The sequence below is a fragment of the Rousettus aegyptiacus genome, unplaced genomic scaffold (genome assembly GCF_014176215.1).
Source record: "Rousettus aegyptiacus isolate mRouAeg1 unplaced genomic scaffold, mRouAeg1.p scaffold_m13_p_12, whole genome shotgun sequence".
Classification (NCBI taxonomy): Eukaryota; Metazoa; Chordata; class Mammalia; order Chiroptera; family Pteropodidae; genus Rousettus; species Rousettus aegyptiacus.
Genome location: NW_023416287.1, coordinates 33,299,292 through 33,316,879, shown reverse-complemented (window position 1 = coordinate 33,316,879; position 17,588 = coordinate 33,299,292). Strand labels below are relative to the sequence as shown.

The 17,588-nt window shown below is 38.7% G+C and overlaps 1 protein-coding gene across 5 annotated transcripts in view; it reads left to right on the top strand.

Annotated features, from left to right (window-relative positions):
* KIF16B (kinesin family member 16B) overlaps positions 1–17,588 on the top strand; it is a 272,147-nt gene that overhangs the window by 136,296 nt on the left and 118,263 nt on the right. For all 5 annotated transcript variants that reach the window (XM_016122017.2, XM_036229690.1, XM_016122013.2 and 2 more), the window contains 2 exons: positions 10,460–10,542; positions 11,981–12,069. In XM_016122017.2, the coding sequence (XP_015977503.2) occupies positions 10,460–10,542; positions 11,981–12,069 (172 nt within the window). The remainder of the gene's footprint in view (positions 1–10,459; positions 10,543–11,980; positions 12,070–17,588) is intronic.

Sequence of the window (17,588 nt, the reverse complement as noted above, 5' to 3'; positions counted from 1 at the left end):
ATTGAACTCTCTCACAGCTGTGCTGTTCCATAGCCAAGCTGCAGACAACTGAGCTGTTTGCACTGAATAGTTCCCTCCACCCCAAACGGGGACTCCTGTTGGTGTTGAATTAGTGAAAACAAGCTTTGGTTAACACTTCACTATAGTGTTAACCTCTGGAGAAGAAGGGAGAGTTGTTGATTAGGCAGGGCTACAAAAGAATTTTCAACTGTATCTGTAAGGTTTTATTTTTAAAAGAAAAAGGACTAAAGCAAAAAGTATATGGGCTTCATTAAAACTTAATAATAATTGGGAAACAAGATTAAGCACAGCAATGTAGTCATACTCCAAAAACTATCTTGGTTTTTACGTATGAAACAATTCAAGTAAAAATGTCAAAAATGGGATGCAGATGGATGTTTACCCAAGTCCCAGTGATCTAACCATGTTAACGCCACGTTTGACTGAATTTCTGGTTCACCCTACACTGCCAGCAGCTGTCTTTTTACTACCAGTTTCTAGTTTGTTGCTAATATTTGGAATTTAAATGTCTTTTTTTCATTAGTAAATTACTATTCATTTAGAAATGTGTTAGTTAGGCTGTCCCATTAAAAAGCACATGTAGTAATTACCACTTCTTTATCAAAATCACTTAAGACACTTGTGAATATCAACTAATAGATTTATCTATATTTAGCAGATTGTCACCATTGGGGGAATTTTTTACCTGTATCAGTTAACAGCCTGCCTTCTTTCAGATTGCATAAACAGTACTTGCCCTGCTTAAATTACAGGAATGTTTTTACATGGCAATGTCATTAAAGTGAAAAGCATTTGCTAATACTGTGAGAATTAAATGTGGTCACATATATAATACATGTTGCCTAAAGTGTGGTGTATGAAGCTTTTCTCCTCTTTTTTGAGTTCTTCCAAAAAAAGAGTGCACGGGATATGTGGCATTGCATTTAACCATGCTCTTCAACTGGCATGTTCTCTGATTCTTAGTTTTCCTCACTCCCATGATTCCATAGACAATTCCATAGTATGATTTCATGGAATGACTCCATAGTACGATTCCATAGAAAAATTAGGCAGTTGCTAGAGAAGTATGAATTTGACCCAGGAGGCTAGTCCATAGGCCTGAGTTGTTCTTGGTAGAGTCTCAGACCTTAGATTTTCCTTTTTTCTTTTTTTTTCCTTTATATACTTAATATGAAATGCTATAAAAATTAGTTGAGTTATAATTTTAAAAAGTATTTCAACATTTGCCCTATAATTGCCAGGAAGTAGTATCTCTTATTTTGATTTTCTTTTTACAGTAATATGTCATTTTAAAGCTGAAAGTTGTTAAAGGTAATTATTTTTTCTATTCATATCATTGAACTCCTTTGGTCTTCTTGCTGGTTTCTCAGAGCCATTGAATGTTCATCTTTCCTTTTAGAAGTGCTGTGGAAACTGCATCTGGGGAATTCACACTTAGGTGCATTTGAATGTGTTATGCTTGAGTGCCAAAATATATTTGCATCTATTCAAGCACTCAGAAAAAGGGAACAGGTGATTGTCTAGGGAGTGGAGCTAAGGAGCCTTTGATAAAACTTTCATCTGCTGAAGGCTGGGGTGTTTTTCAGAAGCAAATTAAAAAAGATTTTTTTGTGGAACTAGAAGTAGGTCGTTCAGGGATTTAGCGAAGGTATCTAGTGAACAGCAGAGATCTTTTACACAGTACAAAAAGCCAGCTAATAATTAGTATCTAACCTCTCATTTGACTCACCTGCACTTGCTCATAATAAGCACCCATTACAAGATTTCAGAGCTGCAAATCTAGCTTGCACATAGATGATCCAGCAGATACTTTTGACTGTCAAAGCCTTACCTGTTCTTAAAGACTATCACCAAAGCCAGTAGGTTCCTTCTTAAAGTGTGTCCTTGGACAGCGATATTAGCATTACTTGGGAGCTTTTGGATATGCCTCATCCTAGACCTACTGAATCAAAAAATCTGGAGATGGGGCCCAGTAATTTTTTTCTTTTTTTTTTTTTCTTTTTACACGTGCTGCAAGTGATTTTGATCCATACTCTAGTGAGAGCAGCTGACCAAAGCTAATAACACTGAAATAGTTTCTTGGTGTCGCGCACTTCAGCGCATGAGACAACCATCTATTTTTCGTGATCTGTCTGCTTTTAAAATTTTAATTTTCAGCTCCCCTTAGGGTGGCTTTACAATGTGTGTTGGTATGGATTTCTTGGCATTTACTTGTTTGGGGTGTGCAAGCTTCTTGAATTTGTAGGTTTATATCTCCTTTCAGATTTAGAGAGTTTTCAGCTATTATTTGTTTGTCCCCCCCCCCCCATACTACATTCTTTCTCCTTTCATTCTGGGGCTCCAATTCCATGACTGTTAAATATTTTAGTATTGTCCTACAGGTCTCTGAGGTTGTGTTCACTTGCTTTTATTTTTAGTAAATTTTTTTATTTGCTTTTCAGATTAGATTTTTAAGTTGATCTAAGTTCACTGACATTTCTCTGTCATTTTCATTCTGTTATTGAGCTCATCTTACAGTTTCTTTTTTTTGTTTTTATATATTAGTTGTAATATTTGTTACTTTATATACATATTTTTGTTGTTGAAACATTTTTACCTTTTAAGAATGTTCTCCCTTGTTTGAACATTTTTATAATAGCTGATTTAAAGTCTTTATCAAATAACTCCAACATCTCTGTGATCTCCCCCATTAACATCTGGTGATTTTTTTTACATACAAGTTGAGATTTTTTCAGTTCATCATATGCTGAGTAATATTAGATAGCACCTGGACATTTTTGATATCATGTTTTGAGATTCTGGATCATGTTTAAATCCTGTAGGAAAGAAACATTGATTTATGTCTTGTTTTGTTTTGTTTTGTTTTAGCAGGCGACTGACCTGGTTGTATTCAGATCATAAGTTAGAATCGGCCTATGTGGGTTTTGATTCTAGTTCCAAAATTAGTTTAGTTTTCAAATGCTTTATAATGCTGTCCCGATCTGTTCCACGTGTGTACTGTCTAGTGGCCAGGCTGGAACTGGAGCAGTGGTCTGTGCCTTAGTTCAATGCTCATAGTCTTCAAGTGCTATTGAGGGTCAGACTCATGCATGTACAGTCCGGGATGACCCAGGAGTTCATAATCAATTCCATGAGGATGCATCCTTGAACTTCTCTCTCTATACCTTCTCCCAGAGGTCTTTTCTTTTAATTAAATTTTTTTTTTTTTTTTTTTTTTATCATCTAACAAGAAGTATAGAGCTTTACTACTTTTCATGTTCTTCCTGCACTTGTCTGTGGCCAAGCAGTGAGAGGACAGAGAGAGAAAAAAGCAACAGGGATCTGCTCCCACCTTCTTGGGGACCATAGCTCCTTGATTGGAGAGAGATTTTCCTCTCCACAGGTTGAGACATCTGTGGTCCCCCTGCTGCTGCCATTGTTGCAGCCAGAGGACCCTCTCCCTATGCCTTGAACCTGAACTGGGGTGCTTCTCCTGAAGTTCTCTCATTTGCACTGATGTCAACTTTTGAATTTCCTCCTAGACCAAGACAGGGAACACCGGGGGAAAAAAATGGTAACCTCACCATCAGTTCAGTGGTGCTTCAGATCCTGATCTTCAACCCTCCTGCTGCTGTTTACTTTTCAGGGCTCTCAAGTAACTGCTGCCTGCATAGTCAGTGGCATTCAGTGGGAGAGACAGTCAACTCAACTGCATGATTATTCTATCTTATGTGGAACCAAAATCCCTTCCATGGGGTGGCTTTAGACTGCTGAAAATGGAGAAGTGTACCAATAGCCAAATTCTGAAGTTAATTAATATATTTGTCATAATGGTACCTGTTGAAAAGATAACATGTATGATTCAAGCTAAGTGTGTAGTGAAGAAATGTCAAAAGATTAGAAAGCTTCTGAGGTGGGAAGCAGGAGTAGTGGGAGAGCAAGGCTGCTTAAGCATGGCAGGTTTGTGGGGCTCTTGAATCCCAGACTGGCGGCATGAATTTTCTGTGGAAGGTGCTCAGCATTCAGAAGATGAGTAATGCATTTGTAGAGTTGAAGGACAGTGCATTGTTTCCATAGCCCGAATGGAGGCTTGGAGATGAACAGTGACAAAAGGGGATTGATAAAGGTACTAGACTGTTGGAGCTTAGGGAGAAGGGGCGCATTTTGGAAGAACTATTTTAGAAGGTACAATGGGATATCAACAGCTTGGAATGTGTGGGAGGCTAGAACTGAATAGCTGAGATTGTTACTAACAGAGAATAAGTAGTATTGTCATTAACAAAGAATACAAAGTAAAGAAAGTTATTAATAGCTTGACCAGTTAGTGTAATGCCTTCCATTTAGTATCTTAGAATTTACCATTTTATTGTCTGTGTGGTATCGCCCTCTATTTCATACACTTTCTACATTTTTCTTCAGAAGGAAGAGACTATTCCATATACCCTTTTTGTATCTTCCCTGAGGCTTTAAGAAGAAAAATAAATCAGCTCCCACTCATCCCGCATCTTTCTGCAAAGACACATATAAAAACTTCTTTGGGGATGGGACTGAAGCATCTTGAAATTTTACAGAGCTCCACGTTCAGCCTGTTGTGCATGCAATTGAGCACATCATTCTTGATGGATTTATTTGGCTGGAAACCTCAGTAACAAAGATTGAAAATCTATTTTCTTTCTTCTCTAGAGCCCAATAATCTAAGTTTGTCATTTGTACTTTACCAAGAGTAAACAAGGGTTTAAGTGATTTATCTAAAGCTGGAAATCGTAAATCCATATTTGAATTATAAATGTTGAAAAGGAGGGGATGACCTATGTGGCTTTTTGGTAAATTATCATGTGCATTTATATCCTTCAGGAATACTAGCTGATGATCTGAAAGCATCCTTCGATACTCATACCCACTACCCTTGGCACTGAGTGCCTATCATCATCCAAGCCGGCCTCCAACCTCAAGCCATGTGTCCTGTTTAAATTCATTAGTATTCATATGAAATTTTCTTACCCACCACAGGCATCATGGCAGATTTTAATTTTCCTCATATCACTGCCCAAAGCCATCTTTGTGTTAAAGAGAAATTACTATATTTCAGGTATCATAAATAATAAAGTCAATGTCACAAGAATTCATGGCCCTAGGACATAGTATTTAATGTGTTCTTAAATACTGGCATGTATTGGTGGAAATTAGACTTTCTCTTTATCTGGTCCCCAAAACGGTGCCATCGTCATAACTTATTTTAATATAAATATTTTTAAGACAGTTTAAACTTAAGGAAAAGTATCACACGCAGGCAGTTTACTTTTTGCTTCTATCAAGAAATGAAATATGAACTTCACCCATCCTACCTAACCTCAACCTTTCATTCAGTCCCATTTCAGAGAATTATATTCCAGGACAGAACTTTGCTTTTCTAACTACTGTACCTAAAATGAAAACCTCTCTTTTACTGAGCATGCTTTAGCATTGCATTATATCTTGTATATGCGGGGTAGTGGGATTCTACAGTAATTAAATTCAGAATGTGGAGCCCCAAAGCAGAGTTTCAGAGGGACCCCAGTTTTTGGTCTCTAAGCTCATGTTACAGTGGACCATGTACTTTTGAGAATACGACTGTCTTTTATGTTTGTATTAATTGTAACCCAGAATTAAATAATTTATACATTTAATATTCATATGATGTTTAATAGAAAAAAAAAGGGTTGATTTATTTATGTAGTGGCAGAATTTAAAAATCTTACACAAAATTTGAAAAATTTAAATAATAGTGATGTTAACGATTTTTGTCACTCTGTTCCTTAAAAATCACTAGAAATGTTTACATGTTTAATATTTTTCAGTGCACCTGAAATATTAAAGTAGGAAATGTCATGTGAAACCAGCCTGGTTTTATTCAGATATTTAAATGAAGCTTTGTTGTTGTTAACAAGTGTTTTTGTCTACCCTCTTTCAATGTCATTTCCCCTCCATCTCCTTTAAAGACCATCTGGAATTTGTTTATCTTCAGGTATTTAACAGGCCCTAAAGTATTCAAGAAGCCGTCATATATTTCAAGAGGTTTAGGTGTACCCTGAAAGTTACAAATTAAGTGTATCACAGGAAGTCCATCTGCTGTGATTAATCATATTAACCTTATATCAAGTTCATAGTTAAAGAGAATTTAAGATCTGAAAGGAACCTTAGATAGTATCCAGTTTGATAACTAAATGAGGAAACTGAATTCTGGAGAGGTTAAGCAGTGACTTGTCCTTGGCCACACCAAGAATACAGGGCAGGACACATGCTCTGGGTCTCATCCGGAAGCCTTACACCATCGTCATTCTCATTCATTCATTCTTTTTTCTTCAGCTCACTTATTGCTTTTAAATATATACTCATGAGTTTCCTTTTAACAAAAACAAAACAAATTATCCCCTGGGATTCATCACCCCCCTCCAGCTACTACCAACTCGGTCTTTCTCTTCATACACAGACTTCTCGAATGAGTTATATGGACTCATGAGATCCTTAGCTGTTATTCACTCCTCAACCCCTCCAGTTTGGTTCTGACCACTATTCAGAACAGCTTCATGGAGGCCACCTGTGACATCCATGATATCACACCGATGGCGTTTCCCAGTCTTTTCACCTAGGCTGATTTTTGAAGCATTCTGCATCCTTGATTTCTGAGGTTTTCCTTCCTCTCTGGTGGCCCCTTCTCTGTTTACTTTGCAGGTTCCTTCTATAGCTTGCCATTAAAAGCCAGTATTCCTCATAGTGCCCAGTCTCTTCTCTATTCTCCAAGTGACTTTCCCATATCCGTGGCTTCATTTATTAGAGATGACTCTCAAATATGTATAGAATGATACACACACATATACATATATATATATTTATCTAATATCTGTAGATGTGTGTGTGTGTGTGTGTGTGTGTATACCCACACAGATAATAGGTAGATATGTACACACATATTTATATATATATGTGTGGTGTGTGGGTGTGTTGTATATATTTAAGAGTAGGTCAGTAGGCAGGATGGTAGATAGACAAATTGATAGATATCCCAGGCTTTTCTTTTGGAGCTTTGGATCCATATTTCCACCTGCCGCAGACATCTCAAATTCATTATATCTAAAGCTAAACTGATAATTTCTCCTCTAACCCAAGCTTAGTCCATTTCTAGTGTTCTCAATCTGTGTGAACAGCTCCCCACCTAACTAGTTATTGCAGGCAAAACCCCAGGAGCCATCTTCCCCACCTCCCTTGTGCCTATATCTCACTCATTATTGAGTCCTATCGATCTTATCTCCTAAATATCTCCCTGATTTGTTTATTTCTCTCCATCTCTACCTCTTCAATTCTGAGTCACCATCTTTCAGCTGGAGCATTATAGTAGCCACCTACCTTGTGTATCTACATTTAGTTGTACCCTCTTTGATTCATTCTTCAAACAGTGGAAAGAATACTCTTTCTGAAACTATCTAATCATATAATGCTACTGCACAGAACCTTTCAGTGTTTCCCTTTTGCACCTATATGAAATACAAGATGCTTTACTGTGTCCGCAGAGGTTCTCTGTGGTCTGCTCCCTCTCTCAAGCCTCATCTTATACAATGCTCTCCCTGGTTCCCGCTGCTAAGACATACAGCTATCTTCCAATCACATCATCATCATCACCATCATCACCATCATCATCTTTTCTTGCTAAAGGACCTTTACATATGCTACTCCCCCCAAACCCCAGTTCTTAGAGCTTGTCTTAAGCACCAACTCCCTAAGGGCATCCTTTCCTAACCTCTCTTATAATGAACTCCGTTCTTATGTGCCTTTGAACCTGGGCAGGGTATCTCTTCTTCAGTTGCAGCTTTGTATTTATTTGTGGAATTATTTGATTATTTACTTCTCTCCCCTGCTTGTTTATAAGCTCCAAAAGGGCAAGGCATATTGTCTGACTTTTCAACTCTGTATCTCCAGTGCTTATTACAGTGACTTGCATGTGGCAAGTGTTCATTAAGTACTTTTGAATGAATGAATGAATGAATAGCGGCATCATATAAAAATGAAGCAGATTTTAAAAGTCAGTAGTTTGTTGAGTAAAGAAATACCATATTGGTAATAGAAGGAAATCAGCCTTAACAGAGCCCTTTGTATGTGCCAGGTAGTTTACACACATTAGTTAGATGGAAACAAGGAATAGTCAGGGGTAGTTTTATTTTCTTTAATAACTCCTTAAAGAGATTTTTATGTGTATTTCATGCAAATACATGGGTGGCAAGATTAATTTTAATGTGATATGAAATATATCCCTGAAATACCATTCTACTTTTTTTTGTTAACATTTTTAGCAATTTTCAACTTCCATGGTTGTGCATTTGATTAACAGAAAAAAAAGAATTTAATTAGATGTAATTAATACCTCACATGTGATTGTCTTATTAATTTCTAATGGCACTTTATGAGCATTAAATATACATATATCTTAGATATGGCTGCTTAACTTTTGACTTTCTGCATGGCACACAGTTCTGCATCCTAGTCCTAAAAGCCATGGGAAACAATTATGGTAATGGTGCCTTTCCATAATAGTAAAATATGTGAATGCATTATTATATGAGGGGAATAAGCATATTGTAGAGTGGATAATATCCACTGCTGCCCTCTGAGACTGCTAAAACTGTGTTTTCCTTTTCATATCTACTCCATTTCCATAAGTAACCACCACCACTGGAACCAACCCTTTTGTTGTCCATTGGTTGTGATAAATTCATTAGGTTTTAACCATACCGAATCTGAAATTTCCTTGAGAATCTGAGATAATATGTTGAATAGGCAGGTATATATACTGATGTGAAGCTTCAGAATAGCTTCTGGGGTTATGAGAATCCCTGCAGGGTCCAGATAGACATAGTACCCAAGTGGGAGGTCAGTGACTGTGGTCAACCAGAAGCCATGTGCTCTGTCCAAAAGAGGCTGCCATCAGCAGCCCCGGGAGTTTTACCAAGTGGCAACACAGATCTACTGATACCACCACACCTTTCAATTTTTCAAGGGAATCCAGACAGAAACTCAGACTTTTATGTGAAAACTGATTTTTTTTTTGAAAACTGATAATTTTTTAACTGTTGGCAGCTAATAATTTTGTTTTTTAAATGTTTCAAAGGATACACACAAAACACATATATGAGCTGAATTTTTTCTCCGGCTACCCATTTGTGACCTTTGGTGCAAATTCTTTATCTTGGTTCTATGGATCCTCACATTATCTGTATCATCTCCAGTATTGATTCTTTCTAGTTTAAGATGTCCTGCATTTTAGGTGGACTTGGCTCTCTTCTCTGTCAAGACATAGCAGGCCTGTTCTATCTATGATTTAGCCCTTTCCTGTGGTTACCCCAAATTGGGACACTTGTTTTGTCCCTTAGTTGTTCTGTGTGAGACCCAACTTATTTTCTCATTGCAAAAGTCCTTCTGCACCTGCTGCAGCCTGCACTCATCACTTAGATGCTCAACACCTCATCACACGTCACCCTTCATGATTGACTTCTAGTATATATGTCTTGTCTTTTCAAATAAATTGTGTTCTTTTTCAGGGCAAAGATTGAACATGGGGGTCTATTCTGAGGTGCGGTAGACTCGGAGGTGTGCATGGGACCAGATCAGATAGTGAATCTTTCCTGGAACATTGCTTTAGATGCCTCTAGCGACAAGAGCTCATTGCCTTTCATGGCACCGTGCCAGCTTTGGACAGCTTTGACCTTAGAAAGTGTTTGCTTGCTTATTTGCTTAATCAAGCTGAAATTTGCCACCTGTCCCCCAAAGGTTTTGGTACCCTTGGGCATCTACATTGAATTCTTTTACCCTTTGTGCTGTGGTTTTCTGGAGAAGCAGGACCCAAGTCATTCACAAGGATTTTTCTTTTAACAGGATTAAAAAAGAAGCAATATTTTTATGTGGAAATAGACACTACATGCACACAATTTCTATCCTGTCAAATTCTGAGGGAGATTTTCGTAATAATTACCTGTACTTTGCCTGTTTTACCATGTTTCTTTTGAAAACACTTTCCTTTGCAATTTCTACTTTTACCAGCATAAACAAACATTTCCTAAATTTGTGACCATATATTTTGCTTGGTATTACAGTGTCTCTTTGAAGAATTGATTTTCTTTTTTCTTCTCAACAATCAAAACTATAATTATCTGTATATTAAATTTTAAATATCATAATATATTATAATGCTTGGACCCATTACCTCTGCCTTGGGTATCATAAGTATTGTGACGCTTGGCTATAAAAATAAAAGTATTTGCAGATTTAAAAGTGGCTCATGTAAATAGACTTTTGAGACCCTTGCTCTTTTTTTTTTTTTTTTAATATAGTACACTGGAAGTTGCTTTTCAACTGTAAAATTTCATGTTATGGTGTTGCCAACTGACCAGGATGCTAACCGTAAACTCATTACTCTTTTGTGTGTTTTTAGGTGCTGTGATACTCTTGGGAAGAACCAATATGTTTCGCTTTAACCATCCAAAGGAAGCTGCCAAGCTCAGGGAGAAGAGGAAGGTGAGCCACATGTAATCTCCAGAAGCCAGCTCTGATGCGGGTGGGGCTGGGCTGGGGGAGATCTTTATACTGGTTCCAAAAGTTTGATTTTTCTGGAGTACAGAACCAGAAAGGTTATTATGTAGCTTAGATTGATTCTAGGGAGTTTGTTTCCCAGAAGATGACTGGCTGATGAAGTAGGAGGGCAAGCAAGTAAAGTCCAGAGCAGGAGAAATGGTTCCTGCTAGCCCCTTCTCTTCAACCCTTCATCCCCACGAAAGAATTGGGCTTCGTTGTACATTAAGCGGAGAGTGACTTCCACTTAGGAGCCTCTACTTTAGTAGTTATCCCAATATCAGAATCACTTTAATCCAAAATTTTAATCATTTTCTATTTACAGCCATGTTAAATAGGATTTTTCGATTGGGGTGTGAAGCAGGGAGTACATTTAGGACAATTGGGAGAGACTTCCTCTTGGCTGGATGCGGTTATCCAGAGGGTACTTTAAGTGCTGGATCGGAGAAGTAGGCAGAGGACCAGAGAGAAAGGAGAGAAAATGAGAGGGAGGGAGATCTATCTAAAGATGTCGTGCTGTTCTTAGATTGAGAAAGCTAATAAAGACTGCAGCGAACATTTCTAAAGCCAGGCACTGTGTGAAAGTTCCACATATATTCTACTGCTTTATCTGTGCAACAGCTTTTACTACCCCTTGTCACAGATGATCTAGATGAGAAACTGAGACAAACTTGTTCCTTAGCTAGCAAGTAGGGAGTCAGGCCTGCAGCCCTGACCTGCCAACCTGGAAGTGCCTGCCTTCACCACTAAGTTACACAGCCCCACATCTCAGCCTATTTTTGCAAGGGCTTCCTGAGGTTGCCGGTGCTGTAGATGGGAAATAATGAGAAAGCTGCAAACCTCAGCCTTCTCCAGGCTGGTCCTTCTAGCTATTGAAGCCTCTTACCTGTGCCAGCCCAGGGTCTCCTTGAAGGGTCCTTTTCATACAGAGTTGGAAAAATGTTTGCAATAGCTTTCCATGGAAGCAAAAAAGGTAGATCTCTTATTTTTTGTTTCCCTTCACCTCTCCGTCCTCCATCTCTATCACTCAGTTAAGTGTGCGTGAGTGCTGCTGCTAATAGGACAACACTCCTGCCAGGCAATGAGGATAACAAAGATATCATGACCCCTTCCCCTGACTTTAATGCAGCATGGTTGGGGAAACCATCGGTTCTGGAGTTCCTGGTTAGTTTTCCCTGTCCGAGCTTGCTAGAGCCCCGCTATGATTAGCTGAGGGCTTGGGTTTGAGACTGTCCCTGATGTGCCATCCTCAGATAGACCAGCTGGTTTGCATGCTAATGAGGGGTGTATGCACTTCATTGCTTCTCACAAGTTGAAAACATTGAGATCAGAGCACTGGCCTCTATCTGCTAAGGTAACCGCTCTGCCCTGTGTCTGCTCTTAGAGTGGCCTTCTGTCCTCCTTCAGCTTGTCCATGACTGACCTCTCGAAGTCCTGTGAGAACCTCTCCACAGTCATGTTGTACAACCCAGGGTGAGTGAACAGCAGCGTCTCCTTCCCTGTGATTATCACTGTTGTGGTGTCTATTGTGTCAATTCCATTAAAGTCACTAGATAAAAATAACACTTCTGCAGTTGTGCCTCCTTATCGAATCAGCCGTAGTGATTTTCCACGTTCCTTTCCAGCCCTTGCTATATGTACATAATTTTACTCCGTTATAATCACAACATAAATGAGATTACATATTCTGATTTTTTTTTTTTTTTTTTTTTGCTGAACAGCATAATAAGCATTAGTGAGGGTTGTTACAAGCTTCATTATCATTTTCATAACTGTCTAATATTTTAGAGTTGGCATTTTGATTACTCAGTGAATGATCTCTTTTTGGCCAAAGAACTTCATCTCATTTTATAAATTTATTGTAGTAACAGATACAGCTTTGATTTTTAGGGCACAAAATAGCCCAGAAAATTATGGTTACAACTTCCAAGCCCCAGAAAGTGCCCCTGAGGACACAACCAATAGTGTTTTAAATGGGCTTCTTGGCTGGGTGACCTTGGGTGATCAGCTTAACTATTCAGGTCCTTCATGGTTTCATCAGTGAAATGGTGGTAATAATGTAAATGTCTATAAACAGGGAGCTAGATGAAAGGACTTCAGGGTCTCTTCTAGTTTTGTGAGGTTCCATAAGTTTATCTTTCCTAAGGAGAATCTTATATAAGATGGTGGAGGTAAATCTAATAGCAAAATAAGTGAGATAAAACTGACAACATCTTCTAGAGCTGTCATTTGTTTAGTAGGTGCCGTATAACAGGCACTGTGCTAAACACCTCACATCCGTCATCTCTCATAATTCTCAGATGACTCTAACCCCGTTTCACACCGAGAGAATTCATATAGATTTGCTCGCCTATGGTTCTGTAGTTAGAGCTATAGTATGATTTCAGGTCTCTCTCATTTTCAGCCCAGGCTCTGAAAATGACTTTCTCCAGCTGGGGGCTAATTCAGACCTGGGTCCAGTTCCGTTGTCGGTGGCCTCTGGTACAAACACTGGGCCCAACGGCATTCTCTCCTTCAGCTCAAGTCAGTACTGTGGTTCATGGAAAGCAGACATGCCTTACAAGGAATTTCTTCATTGTCATATCATAGGAGTTTAAAATTGGGAAGCACCTTTGATCACATTTCTGAATTTCTACTTATTTTTTATATCAAACAAGTTCTGACACCTTATTTGATATAAAAAAAGTTTTTGGAAAGCCAGTTAGTGCAACACCAGGGCTTCTGTAGGCTCCTGGGCCTCTCCCTCCTTCCATAACTTCTGGAAGTATAAGCAAGCAGTTGACTCCCTTGTGCCAGCCTTTGTACCAGTCAGCCTTTCCATCTTATTATGTGGTTATTGAGGAGAATTGTGCTCATTAAGTAAATGAAATTAGCCATACCATTTAAAAACAACAACAAAACAAAACCCTCAAAGCAATGGATTACTGTTACTTTGAAAGGCACATTTTGTTATAGTCTTTAATTTCTTACATTAGTTTTAGCAAGTCTTTTATCATGACTGAATTGAATCATTCATGTGCTTACTTTAACTTTAATATAATATGTAAGTCTTCAGGGTTAATTTCAGTCCACATGATGTGAGCCATCTGTTTGATATTGTTGGACTAATTCACTTGTTCTGGGATATGAGGAATGCTTCTTAGAATCAATCACCTCCCATCCTGGGATCCACTTCCAGTCCTGGAACCCAGGTACCAGCTTCATTATCCTCGATGGTGGTACCTTTTACTTTGAAACCATTCGGAGATGTTATATGGCTGTCCAGTGCCTTCGAAAACCAAAAATTGATCTGTAGTTGTCCTGTCCCTTGAAACGCAGGGTCACCAACTGTGGTCCCCTCTTTCTCTTGCATTACTTATGGGATCTAAGTCCTTTTTTTCCTCACAGGAAAATATGTAGTCCTCTTAAAATTGATGCCCTTTTTTTTTTTGTCGTTTGCTTGTTTTTAAGTTAAAATTGTTTTTCTCAGTGTTTATAAAATGAAGGTCAGAGTATACTAATTTTAATCCTCAGAACTTTTCAGTGACTTTCTGTAATCTAAAAAATAAAATTCCAACCCCTCTCCATGTTATTCAAACTCTGCTGTCTCTGCTCTTCTCAGCACATCACTCCTGTGTCTGGGCACCAGCCATTACAGGTACTATATTTATTGCTCAGACTCACCTGGACTAGCCATGCCTTTGGGGCTCTTCCTTTGCTAGTTTCAGAGCCTGAAATGCATTTTAAGATGCACCCATTTGTCTTATAAGGCTTATTAGTACATACAATCTCTCTTCTGAAAGCTATTTCCAGCTTTCCTCCACCCGGGGAGAAAGAAGTGTTGCTTTCCGAGCCCGTCCTGTGAAGCAGGCAGGTTCTATCACAGTGGCACAATTGCCAACACCACCAACAAGGTTAGTTTACAGCTAGCTGGAAAGAGAGAAGCAATTACAGGTAATTTTCAAATAAATGCAGAAAGTGAAAATGAAATTAATATAAAATGTCTTGGGGCAGTATTTGATGGAGCGATTAGGAAAGCTTTCTGAGGAGGGGATATTTAAGACTTGAATGGAGAAAAGATGACACTTGTTCAACAAAAAGGGAAAAGAAGAGAGAGTAAGTCAGGGGACAAAGCAAGCACAGCGTTTCAAAATGAGAAGCAGAAAGAGGCCCAGAGTAGAGGCAACGTAGTAAACAAAAAGAAGAGTGGTAGCAGGTGAGTTGGGGGCCAGCTAATGTAGGGCCTGGTAGGCCATTGGAAGGAGCTGACTCTTTTCTAAGAGTGCTAGGGACCACTAGAGGGTTTTAAGAAGGAGAGTGACCTGCTGATGTAAGTACTATAAATAAGGTGTATGTTATTTGGAGAAAGAAGCATAGAAGCAAAGACCATGTAGAAAGCTGTTTCCTTAGTTCAGGTGAAAGACAACAGTGACTTGGATCTGAGTGGTGGCCATAGAGATGGAGTATCATGGAATCAAGGGTGATGCCCAGGTTTTGGATTTAAACAATTGGAAGATGGTATGTCCGTTTCCTGAGATGTGGGAGACAGGGAGGACCAATTTGGGCAGGTGTTTGGGTTTAGCTTATGTGTCTTTCCCATTAGATTGGAAGTTTTTCAAGGTCAAAGGCTTATCTTATTAATTTCTGTATTTTCAAGTTTCACTCATAAAACATGCTTAGTAAATGTTTAGCACACAGATTAAGAATTACACTTCAGTGAGGCACATGGGTCTTTTTAGGAAAGTTTTTTTTACTAATTTCTCTGAGCATGGGTGTTTGAAATAGCAGAAAATGGCATATAATGCAAAGGAATGCATTTTTGTGGCATGGGTAAATTCCCAAATGACACTGCAATTTTTGAATAATCTCAGAATCCTCAAGTAAAGGGTGGGAAGAAGGCCTCTTGATATGAGAAATTAGGTCAAGGCAGTCCAGAGAATTCAAGTGAGAAACAGTCTGTTTTAAACTACATTGCAGTTTGCTAAAGAGATGGTTATAGAGACATTTGACACTCCCATTATGCCTCCTGTTCACCTGGCTCACGTTAACAGACACATTTTGTCTCTGCCACCCCTGCAATACTCGTTTGTGAAAACTCAGATTAAAATTACTTTATACTTCATCTCCCTGACTTCATCCCCCTCAACTTTGCACCTGCATTCGATTGCCCATGAATTAAAACATAATTGGAGAAAAATTCCCTACTCATTTATAGGAAGCAGACACCTTGTGAAGTTGACTGCTCTAGTAACTCAGCAAAATGAAGCAGAACTAAAGCTATAGCCATGCTGTTTATACCTTCTTTGATGTTACAGTATAAATACCCTCAGCCTAAATTAAGCACCATGTGATACACTGGAAGAACATTGAAAGAAATATCTTTACTGCTTGGACCCTGGCTAAATTTTGTTATTTCAATCTGGGTAATAAGCTGCTTAGACATAAGGGTGTGTTAGTTTCTCAAGATGGAAAAGTAGGACTGAGATGCTTTAACATTTCAGCATATATTTATTGAGAGTCTGTCATTTGTGGAGAATCTGTGTTAGATGCAATGTTGTCTCTGCTAGGAAAACTGACACATGCACATGAACCCATTTAGAGTGAAGGCAAGGTGTCTATGACTCAGGGCAAAGAGAGTGGTATAAGTAAACTGTCTCCCGGCAGGTCCAGTGAAAGGAATGGTGGGACCTGCCGAGAAAGGGGATTCTCTTCATATGGCCATGCCTTGTAATGTGTTGGGTGACAGAAAACCAGAGACTTGCAGAGGAATCTTTCTTGACATTGAGATCACCTCTAGCCAGCATCATGGAATCTGTTGTAAGCCTAATTCACAGCAACCAACTTGCCTTCAAATCTTATGGAGACCAGGCGTTTTTCCCTATCTTCCCAATTTTCACCCTATTTGGCTCTTAGTGCCATAGCAACACATAGCTTATAGTAAAGAGCCAAAGCCCATGTCAGGAGAAGAGTGGTGTGGAAGAGATAGTAGGGGTTTATGAGGAGCCTTCTTTTAGAAGCCTCTGGTCTGCTGCTTTATTCTCCATAATTGAAGACATGAAGATGTTAGACATCTGTAATAATGCCTTAGCTTGGAGGACAAAGCAGGGAAGAATATTAACCAAATATTTGGTCCTGACACCACCCCTGAGGAGCCCCAAGTCACTCACCTTAGCTCAGCTTGAGATTTCTCTCCAAGATTCACCAATGAACTGGATTCTCTGCTGAACCCTAAGATGTTTGCACATAGGAGAGGCAGACTGGACAGCAGATAATTCTGAGAAAGGTATCTTTTATGAGCAAACCAGATGAGCGCTGGAAGGGGAGAGAGAGTCATGTTGAAGGTTAGGAAGAAATAAGAGGAATCTATGGATTAAGGCCTGACTGGGGAACCCTCTGAAAGCCAAGCACTGACATTTTTCATTTGCTTTTGATAGACAACTGCTGTTTGGGGAGATGTACTTTTGGGTTTGAAGAGGATGGATAAGAGATAGGAGAGAGATTGCAGGTCAGGTTCTACACGCACATAGTAGCAGTGTATGTGTCACATTTTCATAAATTTTGGTTAGTATGTTCAGAATTTATGATTATGATTTAAATGTGTGGCCTCAAATACAATGGACGATTATTTTCTATATACTCATAAGCATTTGGTAGCTCATTTCTTCAGTTTTTTATAATTGTGGTAAAATATAATTAACATAAAATTCACCATCTTAACCATTTTAAATATATAGTTTAGTAACTTTAGTGCATTCACATTGTTGTGCAGCTTATCTCGGGAACTCTTTTTGCCTAATAAAACTGAAACTCTGTACCTATTAAACATTAACTCCTCATTTCTTCCTTCCCCTAATCCCAGACAGTCCCCATTATACTTTCTGTCTTAGGAATTTTACTACTTTAGGTACCTAATGGAAATGTAATCATACAGTATTTGTCTTTTTGTGACTGGCTTATTTCACTCAGCATAATGTCTTCAAAGTCCGTCCATGTTATAACATGCATCAAAACTT